The sequence below is a fragment of the Natrix helvetica genome (assembly GCF_964273705.1).
Source record: "Natrix helvetica genome assembly, chromosome: 6".
In the NCBI taxonomy this organism is placed as follows: domain Eukaryota; kingdom Metazoa; phylum Chordata; class Lepidosauria; order Squamata; family Natricidae; genus Natrix; species Natrix helvetica.
In genome coordinates, this window is record NC_138553.1 from 1342370 (window position 1) to 1364655 (window position 22286).

At 45.0% G+C, this 22286-nt stretch overlaps 4 protein-coding genes across 4 annotated transcripts; 3 read left to right on the forward strand and 1 right to left on the reverse strand.

Annotated features, from left to right (window-relative positions):
• Positions 1-1119: 1119 nt before the first annotated feature.
• LOC309394836 (olfactory receptor 5T7-like) lies at positions 1120-2079 on the forward strand (the record flags this gene model as incomplete). The annotated part of the gene is made up of 1 exon (XM_081958462.1): positions 1120-2079. The coding sequence occupies one exon, from the start codon at positions 1120-1122 to the stop codon at positions 2077-2079; it is 960 nt and encodes a 319-aa protein (XP_081814588.1).
• A 106-nt stretch (positions 2080-2185) lies between these two features.
• LOC309394953 (olfactory receptor 5V1-like) lies at positions 2186-2837 on the forward strand (the record flags this gene model as incomplete). Its single annotated transcript, XM_081958671.1, is given in 3 exon segments — positions 2186-2306; positions 2309-2335; positions 2338-2837. Coding segments are annotated over 3 exon segments (648 nt in total), but the record flags the coding sequence as incomplete, so codon positions are not given.
• A 4704-nt stretch (positions 2838-7541) lies between these two features.
• Positions 7542-8477, reverse strand: LOC309394954 (olfactory receptor 5V1-like; the record flags this gene model as incomplete). Its single annotated transcript, XM_081958672.1, has 1 exon — positions 7542-8477. The coding sequence occupies one exon, from the start codon at positions 8475-8477 to the stop codon at positions 7542-7544; it is 936 nt and encodes a 311-aa protein (XP_081814798.1).
• Positions 8478-16232: 7755 nt separating this feature from the next.
• LOC309394955 (olfactory receptor 5V1-like) lies at positions 16233-17192 on the forward strand (the record flags this gene model as incomplete). The annotated part of the gene is made up of 1 exon (XM_081958673.1): positions 16233-17192. The coding sequence occupies one exon, from the start codon at positions 16233-16235 to the stop codon at positions 17190-17192; it is 960 nt and encodes a 319-aa protein (XP_081814799.1).
• Between the last annotated feature and the right edge of the window lie 5094 nt (positions 17193-22286).

The window sequence follows — 22286 nt, forward strand, 5'->3', positions numbered from 1 at the left end:
AGTCCCCCCAGATGTTCTTGGAGAAGTCCAGGGGTTCCCGCTTGCTTGCGAAGCTTCTTCCCAATGCTTTGATTTCAAACCTTCCCCCCCAAAACTCTTGTAAGGAAAGAAAATACGTAGAGGAAGGGGTGTGTGGTAGCCCAACAGAAACCAGAAGGAGTGTGTGTGTAGCTGGGGTGAACCTGAAAGTCCTCACGTCTGTGAAAACTTCCCGTTCTCAGAAAGCTTTATCAAACCTTCTATGGAAATCTGGCTGATATTTCTATTTATATTAAGACAGTGAGTTTTGTCTTGAGGACAATAGCAGCAGAAGACAGGAGAATGAACTTGAGGTTGGATCACTGTCAATCTCTGAATTCACATCGCCTATTAGTTATGCCTCCACATGACTGCATCGCTTTCTCCTCCTTCCCCCAAATGTATCAAGAGGAATCCCTCCTTTTCTCTGTGGGAATCCCTCCTCTTACACTCAGGAGAGAATTCCTCCAGTCCGCACTGTGCAGCAAGTACTGCAGTGAGGGTGGATGATGGGTTTTGGGGTCCTGAGTTTGATTCCAGACTTTCCCACCAGGTTGCTTGTCCTTGGTCTCCCATGACAGCTCAACCAGCCAGAGATGGTCAGGCCCCTGGACGCCCCTGGAGATGCTGCTTCCTTCTGAGTGACCATAAAGAGCTATCTCACCTTCAACCCCAAAGTCAACTCTGATCAGAGGACCCCAAGTAAGTGAATCCATCCTTGTGCAGTTGCTTTAGAAAGGGGAGTTTTACTGCAATTCCTGTGGGCTCCACCTTTGAACCACAAAACGGTCAACTTGATAGTCAACCTAAACACGAGTCAGAGAGTCAATTTTCCTCCTGCTCCTATTGAAGTCAATGGATCAGGAAATCCATTTCTGCTCAACTATGTTTTTTTCCCAAAGAGAACAAGCTTGGCTTGGCTCTTTTAAGAGGAATTAATGACTGTAGTCTTTTTAATTTAATTAATGGGAAGTTATCACAAATGGTGATGTTTTCATCTCTTTGTGTTTCATGATTATTACGAGGAATGTGCATATTTCCATCACTCCCTCTTAAATTCATTTTCCAATCTTTTCCCTGCAGCTAACTTTGAGGGACCTGATGGAAGGTGGCAACCAGACCCTGCAGGTGACCGAATTCCTGTTCCTGGGTTTCTCCGGCATGCCCAGAGGTCAACCTTTCTTCTTTCTGCTCTTTCTGACCATCTACCTCATCACCTTGGTGGCCAACTCGGTCATACTCATCTTGATCCAGGTGGATTCACGCCTCCACAGTCCCATGTACTATTTCCTCAGCCATCTGTCCTGCTTAGACATTTGCTATTCCTCGGTCACCCTCCCCACCGTCCTGGTGAACCTCCTGCGCCAGCAGCCCACCATCTCCTACAGCGAGTGCATGGCCCAGATGTTCTTCCTCATGACCTTTGCGGGAACTGAATGCGCACTGCTGGCCGTGATGGCCTACGACCGCTATGCGGCCATCTGCGAACCTTTGCGTTATACTCAACTCATGGGTAAGTGGGTGCGTGTCCCTCTGGCTACCGCTTCATGGATCTGGGGCATGGTTGACTCTGTCATTCACACTGCACTGGCCACTGATTTGGCCTTCTGTGGAGACATCAAGATACATCATATCTTCTGCGATGTCCCTCCAATCTTGAAAATAGCTTGCAGTGACACTTATATCAATGAGATGGCTCTTCACACAGCAAGTGTCTTTGTAGGGCTGTGTCCTTTCCTCCTTGTTGTCATTTCATATTTCTACATCTTATCGTCCATTCTGCAAATCCGTTCTAACAGTGGAAGGAGAAAGACCTTCTCCACCTGTGCTGCCCACCTGGTCACCGTCATTCTCTTCTATGGGATGATCAACTTGAATTACAACCGTCCCAGTGCGGGCTACTCCTTGGGCATGGACACTTTGGTCTCCATCCTCTATTGTATTATTACCCCCATGCTGAACCCCCTAATCTACAGCCTCCGAAACAAGGAGGTCAAAGGGGCCCTGCTAAAACTTCTGGGCATTCAGGAGATGAAAGATGCATCTCCTGGAAAGCAGTGAAGGAAAACTGGATTGCCTTCCTGCGCTCTCTGCTTATCCTGGTCTGTAAAGTCGCAACAGTTGAAAGGGAAGGGGGCACACAGGGAAAGGAAGAATCTCTGCACTATTCTTCCTCATGAGCTTTGCGGGAACTGAATGTGCATTGCTGGCCGTGATGGCCCACGACCGCTATGCAGCCATCTGTGAATCTCTGCACTATACACAACTTATGAGTACTAGGGTGCGAGTCCTCTGGCTATAGCTTCATGGATCTGGGCACGGTTAACTCTGCCATTCACACTGCACTGGCCACTGATTTGGCCTTCGGTGGCAACAACCAGATCCATCACATCTTCTGCGATGTCCCACCTCTCTTGAAAATTGCTTGCAGTGATACTTATGTCAATGAGATGACTCTTCACACAGCAACTGTCTTTGTGGGTCTCAGCCCTTTCCTCCTTATTGTTATTTCCTACGTCTACATCTTATCTACAATTCTGAAGATCTGTTCTAACAGTGGAAGGAGAAAGACCTTCTCCACCTGTGCTGCCCACTTGATTACCGTCATCGTCTACTTTGGGATGGCCAACTTGAATTACAACCATCCCAGTGCCGGCTACTCCTTGGGCGTGGACACTCTGGTCTCCATCCTCTGTTGTATCATCACCCCCATGCTGAACCCCCTAATCTACAACCTCCAAAACAAGGAGGTCAAAGGGGCCCTACAAAAGCTTCTGGGCACTCAGGAGAAAGATGATGCATCTCCTGGAAAGCAGTGAAAGAAAAACTTGATTTTCTTCCTAGTCTCTCTGTATCTCCTTTTGTATTCACCACCAGCAATGATTTTTACAGACTGAGGGGTTGTGTAGATGTAAATTCCAATAAGGTTGATTGGCTCAATGACATTTTGGACTCTGCCTGCCATATCCTTCCTTCCTATGTCCTCATTTTGATTTAATTACTTAAAGGAGAAATGGGAAAAAAGATCTGGAAAACTTTCTCCCACCTGTCTGTGATACGATATTCAAGGTATTTCCAGAAGGATCTTTTCCCTCTCCAATGTTCCCCTGACTTTCACCTCCCTACGGTTGTTTCAGATTTTATAAAATGATGAGCAAAAATTATTGAATCTACATCCTCTGTTTGGTAGCCAATCAAGGATTTGGGAAAATCCCATTATTTGAAAATTCTAGATTATAATAGTATAACTACAAGGAGAAGGCTGTGTGGTGCTATGAATGGAGCAAGATGATGAGTAGAATGCTTAGAATAAAAGATGTATATCTTGGAAAAATGTCCTCAATCTGATTTAATCATTTAAAGTGGAAAGGGGGGGAGAGATTTGGAGAACTTTCTCCCAACTACCTGCGATGCGCTTTTCAAGGTATTTCCAGAAGGATCTTTTGCCTCTTCAATATCTCCCTGACTTACACCTCCCTCCTTTCCTCCAATGTCAACTTGATAACAGACATGGAAATGCTTCACCAGTTGACACCTGCATTGCAAACATGGGTGATGACAATAAATTGTAACTGACTTGGGTTACAGACCCATTGCTTCCTCTCCAACCGTCCCTGTTCCTAACTGGCATAGTGGCCAGTTATCTCTTGGGCCTCTGTTTCAATTCTTTCGCCTGCCTAATTTTGCTTTACTACCATCCATAATTATTTTCCTTTTTGGACTCCAAATTTTATCATTTGCAGCTTGTGTTTTTTCAAACTTCCCTTTTTCCTGCAGCCAGATTGCATCTACAAGTTTCATGCAGAATAGCAAATGCAACTATTTCTGCTGACCTGCTCCATTAATAATTCCTTTCCTGAACATGCTTGAACAGTGGTAATTGCCAAAGTTTGTGTGGTTTGGGTGAGATCCACACTAGCACAAATTAATGGCCTTGCTTAATCTCTGCCCCATTGCTTTTCAGGAACACCCGGTTTGCCCATGCTGACCCCAAACTGGGTCTCTTCCCCAGATACTTCTTGAATCTGAATAAATGTTTCCTGATTTTATCCCATGGCAAGGCTCCCTATTTGCTCATGCTGCTGAAACCGGAGGCTGAAAGCTGCCAGCTTCTGTGGTGGAATCTCTGCAGTGACTGCATCTCCTGCCTTGCGATCTGATTAAAATCGGGGCCCTACTTTACCGCCTCTATGGCCTTGTTGCCTGCATTGTAAAAAAACACACAATCCTCAAGCTACATCCTGGGAGGCAGGAGGAATTCAGCTGGCTTTTTAAAAGGACCTTTGGAAATTGGCACACCTGGACTCAGCAAAGCATAATTTAAATATGAGCCAGCAGTGTGCAGCAGCTGCCAAAAAAGCCAACACAGTTCTAGGCTGCATCAACAGAGGGATAGAATCAAGATCACGTGAAGTGTTAATACCACTTTATAATGCCTTGGTAAGGCCACACTTGGAATACTGCATTCAGTTCTGGTCGCCACGATGTAGAAAAGATGTGGAGACTCTGGAAAGAGTGCAGAGAAGAGCAACAAAGAGGATTAGGGGACTGGAGACTAAAACATAGGAAGAACGGTTGCAGGAACTGGGTATGTTCAGCTTAAGAGAAAGAAGGACATGGGGAGACATGATAGCAGTCTTCCAATATCTCAGGGGTTGCCACAAAGAAGAGGGAGTCAAACTATTCTCCAAGGCACCTGAGGGTAGAACAAGAAGCAATGGGTGGAAACTAATCAAGGAGAGAAGCAACTTAGAACTGAGGAGAAATTTCCTGACAGTGAGAACAATTAATCAGTGGAACAGAAATTGCCTCCAGAAGTTGTGAATGCCCCAACACTGGAAGTCTTTAAGAAGATGTTGGATAGCTATTTGTCTGAAACGGTATAGGGTTTCCTGCCTAGGCAGGGGGTTGGACTAGAAGACCTCCAAGGTCCCTTCCAACTCTACTATTGTATTGTATTGTAAACTTTGCAGGCAAAAATGCACTCAAGCAGCATCAGAATATCCTTTGCACAGGTCATTAAATAACAGAAGAACAGAGTTGGAAGGGACCGTAGAGGTCTTCTAGTCCAACCCCCTGCTCAAGCAGGAGACCCCATATCATTCCAGAGAAATGATTGCCCAGTGTCTTCTTAAAAACCTCCAGTGTTGGAACACCCACAGCTTCTGGAGGCAAGTTGTTCCTCTGGTTAATTGTTCTCACTCTCTCCTTGTGCCTAAATCTTCCGCTCCTTTGGCTCCTGCACCCTATAAGGGACTTTTACCCCCTTGCAGAGCAGGTGTCAGCCATGCCTCCTTCAGGAACCAAGAAAGAAAACTCCCAACTCCATTGTTTGTGGAATTAAAAAGTACTTTTACTGGTTATGAAAAGATAGCAGCGATAGTAAAGCAAGATCTGAGTCAGAAAGGCACAAACATGTACATATCAAACGATAACCCAGCCCCCTCCCGCTAACGACACCCACCCCAGTGTCCAATCTGCAACTCCCTAAGGTGTCATGTGGGTTGCATCTCCAGACAGCACCATCGCGTTGGTATGCAGGAGGATCGGCCTTGACCAGGTCCAAACACTGACCGTCAGCATGCACAGAAGATGTTGAGAAGAAAACTCCCTTTGCCACATCACCTCCTGTGCCATTAACTCCCATCCCAAATACCATGCCCCCACCCTCCCCGTTTCTATGGCAGCCGATAGCAAGTAAGCAAAGCAGAGGCTGATGTGTCTACTGGAAGTGGGGGACCTCAGAAAGCCCTTGTTTATACTCCTGGTTTATGCTGTGAGGCTGATAGTAGTGTCCACGGGTCATAAAAGGTTCAAGGTTCCCATCCTTCTGCTACAGAGGGAGAGGATGTGGAATGTTATTGCAGAATAGCAAAGAGAAATCCAAAATGTTTTTTTTTTAATAATGTAAATAAAGGTACTGATTTCAAAATAGTTTGGGGTGCAAATAAACCTGTCATTTGTTCATTTATTCATTCGGTTTGTTCGTTAACCATCTCACCAACACAGCAACTTATTTTACACAATATAATAGTGAGTTTTTTTTAAAAAAAAAGAGTCAAGAGAAAATGCAAACTATTTTGGATGAGATAAAATAGAAAAGAAGCTAAAGTAAAGAGGATATAAGAATTTCTTAACAGACCCTCTTCATATCCGCATAGCAGAATATTCCAACAGCAAAGGATAACAACCCTCCCCCCCATGGGTTCTTGCCAGACAGCACAAGGAATGTTGATCGTTTAAAATGACAATGTCAACTGCATATAAAGAGAACTTGTATAAGATGTTTTATAGGTGGCACTTATCCCCATCGAGAATAGCAAGAATGTCGAAGAATAAGTCTGAAAAATGCTGGAAATGTCAACATACGCCGGGCACATTCTACCACATGTGGTGGACTTGTCCGGAAGCTAAAAGATACTGGACTAAAATACACATGTGGTTGGAGAAAATGATACATAAACATATAGACTTGAAACCAGAACTTTTCTTACTGGGAATAATACCAGAAATATACAATAAGGACTTGAAATATTTGATCATAAATGTGTTAACAGCTGCTAGAATTGTATTTGCTAAAAACTGGAAAAATGAGAAATTACCAACAGAGGAAGAAATTGTTCGAAAAATAATGGACTGTGCTGAAATGAGTAAACTTACATTTGAAATTAGAGAACTAGAGGATGAGCAATTCTATAAAGTATGGGATTTGTTTTATCAATGGTTGGATAAAAAAACCTGGAAATGAATTTTTTTTCTCTCCTTTATCTTATCTTATATGTAATAATAATAGAAAGCTATACTTAATGTTGTGAAACAAATTTCCTTTCTTTTCTCTCTTTTTATATAGGTGTTAAGCTTTTACTATGAAACAGACTACTTACTTATACGATATAAGAATAATAATGTACTTAATGTATAAGAGTGAGATGATTTAAACTGTTAGGTATGATTGTAGCTGGTGACTATTTTATAATATAAAATGGAATAATGATGATGTAATGAATAATGGGTATAAATATAGACTGAAATGCTTAATGACCACATGGATTGACAAATAATAATGGAAAATTATATTCGGAGTTGTGGATGATTGGAAATTCTATGGCTAATGGAAAGTAGAAATGTCTTATATGAACTAATGAGAATTTTTTTGACTTAATCTTTATCCTTATTTTTTAGAGATTGGTGATATAATTTTATAAAGACTTATTGTTACCTAGTAGATAATTATGGATGTAAGGAAACAAGGGTTGTCACAAATGAAAGAATATTAATGTTAACTTGAACACACAATGCTCAATGAAATATTTAATTATGTTTAATGGATAATCAGTGACTTTATTCTTAATTGTAAAAACCGTTGCACAAAAACTTGTAACCAAACAACATGCTTGATGAAATTGTGTTTTTTCCCCTCCTTGCTCTTGTTCTGTATGTGTTGTTTTGTCTTTTTTAAAGAAAAAAAATAAAATTTATATGAAAAAAAAAAGGAATGTTGATCATGAATAAATGAGCAAAAATTATGCTGTTCTCCAGCAGCGGAGAAGCTTCTTCATGGCCCCCTTCACCTCCTTGTTGCGGAGAGTATAGATCAAAGGGTTCAGCATGGGGGTGACGATGCAAAACATGGTGGAGATGAAGGTGTCCACCTCTAGAGAGTAGCCAGCACTGGGCTGGTTGTAGTTCACAAAAGCATTTCCCACAAAGAGCGTCACTACAGCAAGGTGTGAAGCGCAGGTGGAGAAGGCTTTGCGCCTGCCGATCTTGGAGCGGATCTGCAGGATGGAGGACAAAATGTAGACATAGGACAGGATGATGAGCAGAAGAGGAACAAGGCCCACCAAGGTGCCAGTGATGTGTGTGGCCAACTCATTGACCAAAGTGTCACTGCAGGCAATTTTCAGTAATGGGGGGCCATCACAAAAGATGTGAGGAATCTGGTGGTTTCCACAAAACTCCAACCTGGAGGCCAGAGCAGTGTAGATAGCTGAGTCCAGGAAGCCCCAGAGCCAGATGGCCACAGATAGCTGGACGCACAACTTGCCCCTCATCAGGTGGGCATAGTGCAAAGGTTGGCAGATGGCAGCGTAGCGGTCATAGGCCATGACGGCCAGCAGTGCCGGCTCACATCCCGCAAAGCCAATCAGGAGGAAGGCTTGTGCCAGGCACTGGTTGTAGGAGATGGTGTGCTGCTGGCATAGGAGGTTCACCAGGATCTTTGGTACCACCACAGAAGAAAGGCAGATATCCAAGCAGGAGAGCTGGCTGAGGAAGAAGTACATGGGGGTGTGAAGGCAGGAATCCAGGAGAACCAGGGTTATGATCATGAGGTTGCCCATCAGCGTGGCCAAATAGGCAGCCAGGAAAACCAGGAAAAGGTGGACCTGGTGGCTCAAAAGGCTGGAGAATCCAAGGAGGATGAATTCTGTCCCTTTGGTTTTGTTCTGTGAATCCATGAGGAAGAAAGGGGGCAGCTGGGAAGAGAGAGAAACACACGGAAGAAGCACAATGAGGAAGAGATTTCTCTTTCGATCTGTGCAGAATGAAATTTGAGGGATTCCTTATAACTGAAGATAACCTGCATTGCGGGCCAAATAGGTAGAGGTGGATGTTGTGGGTCCTTCCTTCCTTCCTTCTTTCCTTCCCTGCCCTTTCCTTCCTTCTTGGTTCTTGGGGATTTTGTCAGGCTGAGAAACTCCAAGGAACATCCTTTCCAAGTTTGGCATCAAAACCATTGAGCAGAGCCAACACCCTTCCCAGCTCTATTATTCTGTTGTTTTGAATTAGAATCAGCACCAGGGTGATGTCAAGGAAACAGCCAGTCCACTAAAGAGAGAAGACGGCAAGGAAGTGACAGGCAGCAGAGAGAAAGCAGAGCTGCTCAACTCATTCTTTGCCTCAGTCTTCACTCAAAAACAAACTATAGACCATAACAGTAAAAGACAGACTAGAAATAAAAATTAAAAAAGCAAGCAAACGTTAAGAGAGCATTGTCAGATTTTGATGAATATAAATCACTGTGACCTGATGGATTACACCCCAGAGTTCTGAAGGAGCTGGCAGATGTTATATCAGAAGCATTGTATCATATAATTAAAAAATCTTGGCGCACTGGGGAACTACCAGAGAATTAGAAAAGAGCTGATGTGCTTCCATTTTAAAAGGAGTGGGGGGACAGATCTAGGAAAATGGAGACCAATCAGCCTAACATTAATACCTGGGAAGATACTGGGGGAAAATAATCAAAAAACAGATCTGTGAACATCTAGAAACAAATTAACTAATAGCCAGCATGGGTTTGTTAAAAACAGATCATGCCAAACCAATCTTATTTCATTCTTGCACAGAGTGATAAATTAGCAGAGCAGCAAAATGCTGTGGACGTAGTATACTTAGACTTCAGTAAGGCATTTGACAAAGTGGACCACAACCTACTTCTTGGTAAGCTAGAAAAATGTGGGATAGACAGCATCACCACCAGATGTGTCTGTAGCTGGCTGAAAAGCGTACTCAGTGAGTCATCTTTAATCTACATGGAAAGAAGGAAACAGTGGGGTACCACAAAGGTTAAATACTCTTCATTATCTTAATAAATGACTTAGGTGAGGGAATAGAAGGGGAACTCATCAAGTTTGCAGGTGACACTAAATTGGCAGGAATAGCCAATATCCCAGAAGACAAGCTAAAGGTCTTGACAGACTTGAATGACGGCCCCTATCCAACAACATAAAATTTAATGAGGAGAAAAGCAAGGTTCTACACCTAGGCAAGGAAACCAAACCTGGCTCAAGAACAGTCACTGTAAGAGGGACCATGGAGTCCTAGTGGACAATCACTTAAACACGAGCCAGTTATGTGCAGCAGCAGCCAAAAAAGCTGATACAATCCTGGGTTGTATAAACACAATCATAGAATCAAAATCACATGAAGTCTTAGTACCACTTTATAAAGCCTTAGTAAGATGACACCTCGAATACTATATCTAGTTTTTGTCATCACATTACAAAACAAATGTTGAGACTTTGAAAAAAAAGAAGGGCAATTAAGATGATTAAAAGTCTGGAGAAAAAACAGATGAAGAACGGTTGCAGGAGTTGGGTATGGCCAGTCTAGAAAAAAGAAGGACTAGTGGGGACATGAGAGTAGTATTCCGGTATTTGAGAAGCTGCCACAAGGAAGAGGGGGTCAACTTATCTTCCACAGCATCAGAAGGCAAAGAAGGGATGGCAACTCATCAAGGAGAAAAGCAACCTGAAATTAAGAAGAAACTTCCTAACAGTGGAACAGAAGTTGTGGATGCTCCAACCTGGGAGATTTTTAAGAAGACACTGGACAGCCCTTTGTCTGGGATGGTCTAGAGTCACCTGCTTGAGCAGAGGGTTGGACTAGAAGACCTCAAAGGTCCCTTCCCGCTCTATTCTGATTGATTGAAGCACAGCTCATTCAGCTGTGGTCACATTTTCTCCATTTCAGGGTTCCTTCTCCCTGCTAATCTCAGTAAATTCTTTAAATTCTATCAATAAATGTGGGACTCAGCCCAGCCCAAATTATGCCCTTGGACATGTTGTAATCTCCATGGGAGATGAACGCCTGACTTATTCTCAGTTTCAACACAGAAGACACCTACCCTTGTTGACCTTCCTAAAAGTCTTCATAGGACACTACCTCTGTTCCCTTCCAAGTTGAAATTCAGGATGCTGGATGGACCAGAAAGTGACTCACCTGTACTGGTTAACCCACCCTCAGAAGACATCAGCTGTGGCAGAAGAGGCGTCACCTTCTCCCCAAGTTCTCCCAACATTGGATTTGGACACAAAGAGCTGAGAGCTGGCTCAGCCAAAACTCAGCCCACAGAGCAGGAAGGGAGATGTTTAGAAGTTCATTCTCACAACAGAAGCAGCACTCCTGGTTCCTGCATTATCTGTGACAAGTGGTAACTCATGGGGGGAAATGTGCCTTGGTGTGCAGACCTTGAGAATATTCCTGCAGGGAGTAGAGCTGGGAGGAAACGCAGCAGCAACCCTCTTGGGGAAAACTCACAACTGGGACTTGTTAGCTGGCACAGGGTTCATTTAGGGGGACAAAGCGGAAGGAAGAGGGCAAAGCTAACTAACTTCATTCTGCATTGAAAGGAAGCTAGTCAGGAAGAGAAATCAGAATTGAGTTCTCACTGTAGTTTGTAGCTGGAGTTCCAGAAATGAATCCAACCACATGTTATAAAATGTAATGCTTAAATCATTCTTCCTCCCTCCCTCCCTCCCTCCCTCCCTCCCTCCCTCCCTCCCTCCCTCCCTCCCTCCACAGCAAAACTAGTAAAGGCCATGCCTTCTTGCTAAGGCACACAGTTCAGTGCCTAAACGTACAATATATAATTTTGATTAGTGTTGTATATGATATTAACCAAACAGCACAAAAGACGACATCTGACTCATTTTTAAAAAAATGAAACCAGAGAAAGATGTTGCTGCACATGAAATGCTCACAACTTTTACCTGGTCAGGGAGACTGGCATCGCCTTCCATTCTGGGAGCCAAAGATGACCCCTCCCCTATGTCCACCCACTGGAGTCAAACCCACTGGAGGTTCAACATATGAGGAGAACATGGCCCAATGTGTTGCTTCTCTCTTGTCTGTTCCCAAAACGCAATCATCTTGGTTGTTACATGGGTAACTTCTGAGGTGGCCATCCAAGAGTCCACTGTTAGTCATCCCAGAATTCAGTGGCCATTTCCCCATGCCACTGATGGGTTTTTCATCAACACCCAGGAAAACCTCAACCTTGAATGACACAATGAATTCCACTTAACTATGACTTCTGTCCCTTCACGTCTTCCTGGACTGTCTCATTATGCTACTGATGATGGTGGTGGGGTGTTCCTGGGAAGGATGAGCAAAGGATGCTGGGAGTATATATATCTCAGCTACCCAAATAATTCAGTTTTGGGGACAGGAAAGTGGTGCTGAGATCCAGCAGCTACGCAACACTCCGATTGAAGGGAAATGAACATGGAAGAAAGCGTCACAGCATCAATGGATGTTCTTGAGCTTCAAACCTCAACAATCTTCCGGCTTTGCTCAATAAATGAGACTTGCCACGAAACCAGTTGCTTTTGTGGTGTGGAGACAATAACTTGGTCCTTAACCCCAATAAGACCAAGGAGCTTATAGTGGACTACAGAAGGAATAGATGAGACACCCAGCCCTTTCTCATCAATGGAGACAGAGTGGAGCAAGTGGCCAGTTTTAAGTTTCTGGGGATTGTCATAAAAGAGGACCAACCAGTGCTGCTCACATTGCAGCCCTGGTCAAAAGGGCCCAGCAGAGATTATACGACCTGAGACTTCTCAGGAAGCAACAATTGAATGGAAAACTGCTGCTGACCTTCTACCGCTGCACCATAGAGAGTATTCTAACTCACTGCCTCTGTGTCTGGTTTGCCAATTGCACAGTGGCAGATGGGACAATGCTCCAGAGGGCCAACGTCATTGCCCAGAGGACCTCTCCCCTCTTTGGAAGAGCTGAATAGCTCCCGCTGCCTCAAGAAAGCTCAAAACATCCTTAAAGATCCATCTCATCCTGGGCACCCTTTTTTTTAACTATTACCATCTGGCAGGTGGTACAGGACAATAAAAACAAGGAGAAAAAGGCTGAAAAACAGCTTCCATCCCAGGGCAGCAACCATATTGAACTCTATGGTATAATGTAATATTAAGGCAGTATCAATCAGGGTTTCCAATTCAATTGTATAGAATGCGAAGGATGTGTGCTTGTGCTTCATTTTTTATGTATAATGTACATTGAAGACAGGGGTGGGTTCTGTATCTGTTGGTACCGGTTCGCTTCATGCGCGTTTCATGCGCAGAAACATGCCGGCAACGGCAGAAGGGAACTAGTCTGGGGGCGTGGCCAGCCTGGGTCACCACCGGTTCTGCCACCCAGGCCGAATTACCACTACCTATTCAGCCAAATCGGGAGCAACCCACCTCTGATTGAACATGGCATTTAATTTCGATATATCGGGTGCAATAACAATACAGGAAAATAACTTGTCATGCTGGACAGATTTTATTTGAGCGTCTGGCTCATCAGGAGGAGCAAAATCAGACCCAGCACCCATGGAGCGAAGGAGCGCAGAGCAGAGATTACGGCAGGCCTTGGTTGCTTCTCCAAACTTCATCTGGTGCCTCTGTTGCTCCAGGGCAGAGGAAATTGGCCCTAGATAAAAAGAGCGCTGTGGTAGCAATTCTGATCGTTCCCCTTGAGAAACCCAATGCAGCAAAAGAGAAAGGCTGTGGAATGGAAGGATTTGCATGGCTTGCAGTTATCTGCTGCTCAGCACTCTGGAGCCTGGTCCTAAGTCCTCTGAGGTGCCCAGGGAGATTCTCAGCCATGCAGGTCATGTGTCATCCCTGGCGCTCTCAGCAGCTTGGGGCTGCCATTCCATCAGTGGGGAGATTCGTGACTGGGGCATTTCATGACTTGGATTGCTGCTCTCAGTTAGGGCGTCTTTTGGAAACCTGACACCACACTTGTTTCCCTGCCGCACCAAGAGCTTGAAGGACCTTCGGATCCTACAGTGACTTTCCTACAGAACGGCACCAGAGCAGGTGTGGCAATGTAAACCAGCCAGCTGGCTGGAGAATTCTGGGAGTTGAAGTCCACAAGCCTTAAAGTTCCCAAGTTTGAGGACCCCTGTTGTAGGTCTTCTAGTCCAACCCCCCACCCCACCCAAGCAGGAGACCCTACACCATTTCTGACAAATGGCAGCCCAATCTCCTCTTGAAAGCTTCCAGTGATGAAGCTCCCACAGCTTCTGAAGGCAAGTTCTTCCATTGGGTTGATTCATCCTTGGCCTTCTATATCTTAGAGCCTGCTGCAAGATCTCAACTCATCTCTTTCCCAGCGACAGAGACTGAGGAAGTATGAGAACTGAAGGCAAATACATCTTGAAGGCACCAGGCATGGAAGGTTATATCCTGGACCTATTCCCATAAGTCCGGAGGGCATTCATTCCATCCTCCTCTCTGTGGTTGTTGGTCTAAATTCTCCTCTTCCAAACTTTATCCCAAAGTTCCAAAGCTTTCAAAAGCAGCTCTCTAGTGAGAAGCATGTAGATGCTTCTGTTTTTCTCCTTTGTGATGTAAGTCATCTCCAGGGACATGTCAGGTGCCATAAAAATTGGGTCGCTTCTTTCACCAGCATTTGTGACACAGGATGAATGCAGGGCAGATATGGGATCTCCAATGCCGGAAAGAGGCTGAGAGCAAGTAACTGAGACCCTCCTCAAGACAGAAAGGTCTACTGAGGAGTTGGGAAGGAGGAAGAAGCTACACCTTCTAGCTTCATCCAGGTGAGGAACTCAAGGGGCAAAGAGACTGCAGATCCACCTAGAGAGTGCGTGTGTGGGAGGGGGATTAATGCACTAACCATTTCAAATGCACCTCGACACCAACCATTGTCTGGAAGGTGCATAAATTAAAGGTTTTTTGTGAGAACAAGCTCAGCTCTCTTTTTTCATGCCTAGTGGAGCTAAGCTTTCTCTCCCACTCCCCTCAAAAGGAGAAAAGGTCCTTTCTGGTATTTTATTGAACAAGCTACATGAGTTGGGAAAAAAGTGGAAAAGATTTCATTCTAAAGGCTAAAACATACAAAGAATGGTTGCAGGAACTGGGCATGGCTATTCTGGTGAAGAGAAGGACCAGGGGACACATGATACCATTCTTCCAATATTTGAGGGGCTGCCATAAAGAGGAGAGGGGCAAGCTATTTTCCGAAGCCCCCGAAGGCCAGACAAGGAATAATTAATGGAAACTGACCAAGGAGAGATTCAACCTGGAAATAAGGGGAAAATTTCTGACAGTGAGAAACAATCAACCCATGGAACAGAAGTTGTGGGAGCTTCATCACTGGAGCTTTCAAGAAGGGACTGGACTGCCATCTGTCAGAAATGGTGTAGGGTCTCCTGTGTGGGTGAGGTGGGGTGGGGGTTGTACTAGATGACCTACAAGGTCCCTTCCATTTTTCTGTTATTCTGTGTAGCAGGAAGACACAGAGGGGAGGAGAAAGTCCAGAGAGCTGCTGAAGGTCTGGAGAAGGAGAAGGACACAGAAGTGAGGCAAAGATCACAGTCTTTTCCTGTGAAGCCCCCCTCCTCCAACTGAAGTGGGCTACACAAACAAACACTTGCGTGTGATAAGCACCATGCAAAGGTATAATTCCTGATTCATTTATTCTTTGCTCAAATCCTCCCAAATGCTGGGACCAAAACTTTCCTTTTGCAGGGAAATTTGCACCGCAATTAGGAGCCTCTCCTAATGATAGGGACGTGGTGGCTCAGTGGCTAAGATGCTGAGCTTGTCGATCAGTTTGGCGGTTCGAATCCCTAGCTCTGCGTAACCGAGTGAGCTCCCGTTACTTGTCCCAGCTTCTGCCAACCTAGCAGTTCGAAAGCAGGTAAAAAATGCAAGTAGAAAAATAGGGACCACCTTTGGTGGGAAGGGAACAATGTTCCGTGCACTTTTGGCATTTAGTCATGCCAGCCATATGACCACAGAGACGTCCTCAGACAGCGCTGGCTCTTTGGCTTTTGAAATGGAGATGAGCACCACCCCGTAGAGTGGGGAACAACTAGCACGTGTGTGAGGGGAATCTTGACCTTTTACTAATGACCCCCAAGGTTGTATCTGCACCATCGATCAATATTTCATTACTTCCACTCCCCATAATTCTACGTGGCTTACTACCTTGAGCCTCCCTCCCCTGCACTGGATGAGTCCCTTCAGTGAGCCTGAAAAACAGGTGAAGGAACTTGGGGAGACCCAGTCGGTGGACTCGTTCCCAACTCCGTGCATCATCAACAATTCCCACTCTGCCTCTTTGCAAAGGGATGCAAATGGGGAAACACCTGGTCACACATAGCATGTCTGTCTAAGGGCCTTGGGGAAGAGCTGACTGGAGGGGCTAATTCGGTTTCTATTTGCAAACTTACTTAATTAAACCCATAAACACCCCATAACCATCTCTCCTACCTGATGACTTTTTTTATTCATGCAAAGCATTGTTTCATTATTCCAGACGGCCTTTGGGGAAATCTAGAGGTTCACTCCTGCTTGGGAAGATTCTGCTTCATGCTGTGATCTGAGAACAGCAGATAACCCTGAATTCCACGGTCTTCCAGCTTTGTCCAACACATCATTTCATTGATGGCCCTCATGGAAACTGTCAACCAGACCCTGCAGGTGACCGAATTCCTGTTCCTGGGTTTCTCTGGCATGCACACAGGACGCCCCTTCCTCTTTCTGCTGTTCCTGGCCATCTACCTCCTCACCTTGATAGCCAACTCAATGATATTCATCTTGATCCAGGTGGATTCACGCCTCCACAGTCCCATGTACTATTTCCTCAGCCATCTGTCCTGCTTAGACACTTGCTATTCCTCGGTCACCCTCCCCACCGTCCTGGTGAACCTCCTGCGCCAGCAGCCCACCATCTCCTACAACGAGTGCATGGCCCAGTTGTTCTTCCTCATGAGCTTTGCAGGAACTGAATGTGCACTGCTGGCCGTGATGGCCTATGACCGCTATGCGGCCATCTGCGAACCTTTGCGCTATACTCAACTCATGAGTAAGTGGGTGCGAGTCCCTCTGGCTACAGCTTCATGGATCTGGGGCACGGTTGACTCTGCCATTCACACTGCACTGGCCACCGATTTGGCCTTCTGTGGCAACAACCAGATCCATCACATCTTCTGCGATGTCCCCCCTCTCTTGAAAATTGCTTGCAGTGATACTTATGTCAATGAGATGACTCTTCACATAGCAACTATCTTTGTAGGAGTCTGTCCTTTCCTCCTTGTCATCATTTCATACGTCTACATCTTATCTACAATTCTGAAGATCCGTTCCAGCACTGGACGGAGAAAGACCTTCTCCACCTGTGCTGCCCACTTGATTACTGTCATCGTCTACTTTGGGATGGCCAACTTGAATTACAACCATCCCAGTGCCGGCTACTCCTTGGGAGTGGACACCTTGATCTCCATGTTATATTGTATTGTCTCCCCCATGCTGAACCCCCTAATCTACAGCTTTCGAAACAAGGAGGTCAAAGGGGCCCTACGAAAGCTTCTGCAAATTCAGGAGAAAGATGATTCGTGTCTTGGAAAGTACTGAAGGAAAACCTTTGGTCTCCTTCCTAGTCTCTCTGCATATCCTTTTTAGTAGACCAGCAATAGTTTTTCCAGACTGAGGGGTTGTGTAGATGTAAATTCCAATAAGGTTGATTGGCTCAATGACATTTTGGACTCTACCTGCCATATCCTTCCTTCCTATGTCCTCATTTTGATTTAATTACTTAAAGGAGAAAGGGGAAAAAAGATGTGGAGAACTTTCTCCCACCTATCTGTGATATGGTGTTCAAGGTATTTCCAGAAGGATCTTTTCCCTCTCCAATGTCCCCTGACTTTCACCTCCCTATGGTTGTTTCTAATTTTATAAAATGATGAGCAAAAATTATTGATTCTCCTTCCTCTGTTTGGTAGCCAATCAAAGATTTGGGAAAATAAAATCCCATTATCCCAAAATACTAGATTCATAACTACAAGGAGAAGGCTGGGTGGGGTAATGAGTTATGACAAATGGTGAGTACAACAATTGGAATAAAAGATGTATATCTTGGACAAATGCTATGCTTTTTTTCTGAATTTTCATTGGTTTCATCCTAAATACATCCAGAATTCCCCATCTGAGTGGAACAGCAGGTGTGCAGATCTTGGAGACCCAAAATTCTAATTAGGAAGAAGCAGCTTCTGATAGCCACTAAAAGAAGAGGCAGCTCTTTTCCACTTCCACTACCTCAGGCAGGGTTATGGACTGTTGTGTCACTTGGCAAGCAAGACAAAGGCAGTGAAGAAGTTGGGCATGGACACCCTTCATTGTTCCTTTGTGATAGTGGGGAATATCTGTAGCTCAGGTGGAGGATGAGGGAGGAGGCTCATCCTTCGAGTTTATGGACTGATTTCCCAAATTTTCATTACCAGGCTAGGTAACATCTTCAGCCTGACCCACACCAAACCCATCACAAGATCCTCACCTGATGTGACCATCACTGGCGTGACCTCCCCATCACAAGAGTTACTGACCATACGAAGCCCCTATAAGTAGAAGAACTCCAACACTGACCTCTCTTAAACTCCACTAAAGATGTTACCTGGCATGGCAATGAAAATGAACTTCCACACTCAGATATTCCTTCTTCATTGATGGGTTTGTCATTCTTATTCATCTCCTCTCTACAAATTACCAACAACCCTGCTTTTCTTCCATCCACGTTCTTTCAGCATCCCTCCCTTCTTCTTCTTCTCTCCTGCATAGAGGTTTGCCATTCCTGCTGCATTTATATAAGAGGTCATCAAACTTGGCAACTTTAAGTCTTAGCGGAACGAGGAAGCCTGAAAGTTCACACGGTTGATGTTATACGGATCAAAACTGTGACCGAATCTGGATGTTCTGCTTCGGATACCACGAAGCCCCCTCCCAAAAGGTGACAAGGAAAACAGTTGTGGCGAGCATGTGTGGCACCCCAGACAATCCTGCAGACCTGATCAAGCATCACTTATATGTCATGTCCTGAATAGAAGGGAGTGAACTCCCAACGATCTTTTCTGCTGTCCTCACCACTCTCTGCAGTGGATTTAATAATGCTTCCAAACCAGACAGTAATGCAATATGACGGGGTACTCTCAATCGGCCCTCTATAGAAAGTGGTAAGGACAGGTGGAGGAAGGTGCACTTTTTTCATGTCGTGCAGAAAATGCAGGCGCTGCTCTGCCCCTTCAGAGTGTCCAGCTGTTGAGTAACCAAGCTCCAAACAAAGACATTTCATGTATTGTTTTTCTCAAACAAAGATGGGATCCAGTCACTACAAACAGAGAAAAGCAAAAATAATGAAGACACAAGGGGCCCTCGGTCTTCTCTGAGCTTGGTTGTTTCCTTGCAGACGTTTCATTACCCAAACTAGGTAACATCATCAGAACTGGAATGGGGGAGGGAGAAGGGGAGGAGAGGAGGATGGGGAGAAGGGGGAGGGGAGGAGGAGGGGAAGTCTATGGCATTCTTCTCTGAGTTTGGTTATGTTCTCGCAGATGTCTCATTACCCAACTAGATAATATCATCATGATGTTACCTGCAAGAAAACAAGCAAGATCAGAGAGCACCAATTTCAACCCTGAGCTACAAAGATTATTGATAACAAAGACATACCCAACAGGGTGGCCCATCCATATTTCTGCTGTTCTGTTTTCTCCTTCTTTGCTTTGGTTTTGTGATAGTGTATCCAGCGCAGAGATGCTACACCCTGATTTTGTTACTATTAGAGAAAAGGTGCTGGCTATTTTCACCACCACAGTGGCATTAAGATTGATCCTGCCTTGAGGAGGTGTTTGGGCTAGAAAAGCTTCCAATCTCAGTACAGTATAGATGGTACCTTCCTCAACAGTAGCAACTGTGAGAGGACTCTTGGAGTCCTAGTGGACAACCATTTAAATAGGAGCCAGCCGTGTGCAGCAGCTGCCAAAAAAGCCAACACAGTTCTATTCTACATCAACAGAGGGATAGAATCAAGATCACGTGAAGGGTTAATACCACTTTATAAGGCCTTGGTGAGGCCACACTTGGAATATTTGCATTCAGTTTTGGTCGCCACGATGTAGAAAAGATGTGGAGACTCTAGAAAGAGTGCAGAGAAGAGCAACAAAGGGGACTGGAGGCTAAAACATATGAAGAACGGTTGCAGGAACTGGGTATGTCTAATTTAATTAAAAGAAGGACTAGATGAGACATGATAGCAGTGTTCCAATATCTCAGAGGTTGCCACAAAGAAGAGGGAGTCAGACTATTCTCCAAGGCACCTGAGGGTAGAACAAGAAGCAATGGGTAAAAACTAATCAAGGAGAGAAGCAACCTAGAACTGAGGAATAATTTCCTGACAGTTAGAACAATTAATCAGTGGAACAACTTCCCTCCAGAAGTTGTGAATGCTCCAACACTGGACGTTTTTAAGAAGATAGCCATTTGTCTGAAGTGATATAAGGTTTCCTGCATAGGCAGGGGGTTGGACTAGAAGACCTCCAAGGTCCTTTCAAACTCTGCTATTCTCTTCCATTCTATTTGGAATACCCATAATTCACAGCCATACAGACTGAGACATTATGGTAACGAAAGTCCAATGCATGTAGCAGATACTAAGCAAGGAAAATTGAGAATCTACATTAGCTAGGAAACATAGTTTCATCTCAAGTCTTGGAAGGAGAAGATACTTGGTTCTCCCCTGGGAGTCCCTCCTTCTGGGTGTGGAGGTTGTCCTGAGTTTGAGCTCCCACCCTTTGCCTTTCACTCCAACTTTCTCAGGGAGAAATCCCTCGGGTGCAACTACTTTGCTTTTCTGCCTGTGGTGCATATTGATCTTCAGGGACATTCAGAATGCCGTAGAAACCATCTCTCTTCTTTAGCCAACATTTGGCTCCGAGGGTGACACAGACAGGATTAGGGGCACCTGATCCCTCAAAGAGGCTCGGAGGAAGAAGCAGAGACCTCCCCATGTCAGAAGCGGATACCAGGAGGACCTGGCCAATTCCTCCCTCCCTTTCTCTCCCACTCCCCTTCTTGGTAGCACCGTTGGATCCCATAGACAGTCACTGAGAGAGCTTCCTTGCCACTTCCCTTCCCAAAACTGCAGCAGAAGAAGGAGGAAGAGCAGCCGGACACGCCAGCTTCATCCTGGAGGCTGTTACAAGGTGAGGAGGCCACAAAGAAAGGTAATCACAAAAGAGCTCAGACCTGGGTCCTTCTGCAGCAGGGAACCTTGGTGGGTGGGATGCTGAAGGAGATATTTATCATGGCCCTTTTAAAATCAGTCTTTTACGGTTGCTCTGTAAGGTTCATAAATTGTATCTGATTCAGGCTGTTCAGCAAAGTCTCATTCTTTTCTGATCTCCAAGAGAGGGGGGGGTGATTTCTAAAATAAAGTATTGGTGGTGAGGAGACAGCCAAGGACCTGGATCTTCTCCCAGGAGACTTCCTGATCCTAAACATGAGAATGGTGACAATTCAGTTCTTGGTGTCAAGTCAGATATTTTGGGATGGGACTCTTGGGTCACCTACTGAGTACCAAACTCCCCATGCCTCTTCCTCTCCTCTTTACACAGGGACACACACTCTCTCTCTCTCACACACACACACACAAACACACACACACCAGTGAAAGCCCCATTCTACATGGGCTTGAGGAAGAGGTTGCACGTGAAGGAAAGAAATTTGGAAAGAGCCTAGCAGTGGAGGGGAAGCAACAGAGATTTTGGGGGGTGAGGAGGGGAAAAGAAATTCCAGAGGAGGATTTGCTGGTCAGGAGAAGAAGCTCAGATGGTCCTGGATTCCTCCTGAGGACCAACATTAGGCGGTCATTGATCAAAGCAAGGAGAAAATGAGCGCCTCACTGGTCCATCCAATGGAGGGTTGGGGGTCACCTGGAGGAGTTTGGAGTGTGGTTTCAGGGAGGGACAGAATAAATCCCAGGAGGAACATCTCTTCATGGTTGATACTTCACACAACCCACTTACCAAGAAAGGGGAGACTTGTTTCATTTGGGATGTCAGCTCACACATAACATGTGAGTCATATTGCTTCTGGGGAGAGTTAACAGGAGGGACATAGATGTCATGAACTGCCCCCCCTCACTGAAAGGACCATGAACATCCCCAGAAGTATCTCCCCCTCCCCAATGAAGGCTAATCATGCAAAGCAAAGTTCAGTCCCTCCAGATGTTCTTGGAACATCCCTCTTGCTTGCGAAGCTTGCGAAGCTTCTTCCCAATGCTGTGAATTCAAACCTTCCCCCCAAAACTCTTGTAAGGAAAGAAAATACTTAGAGGAAGGGGTGTGTGGTAGCCCAACACAAACCAGAAGGAGTGTGTGCAGCTGGGGTGAACCTGGAAGTCCTCACTTCTCTGAAAACCTCCCGTTCTCAGAAAGCTTTATCAAACCTTCTATGGAAATCTGGCTGATATTTCTATTTGTATTAAGACAGTAAGTTTTGTCTTGAGGACAATAGCAGCAGAAGACAGGAGAATGAACTTGAGGTTGGATCACTGTCAATCTCTGAATTCACATCACCTATTAGTTATGTCTCCGCATGAGTGCATCGCTTTCTCCTCCTTCCCCCAAATGTATCAAAAGGAATCCCTCCTTTTCTCTGTGGGAATCCCTCCTCTTA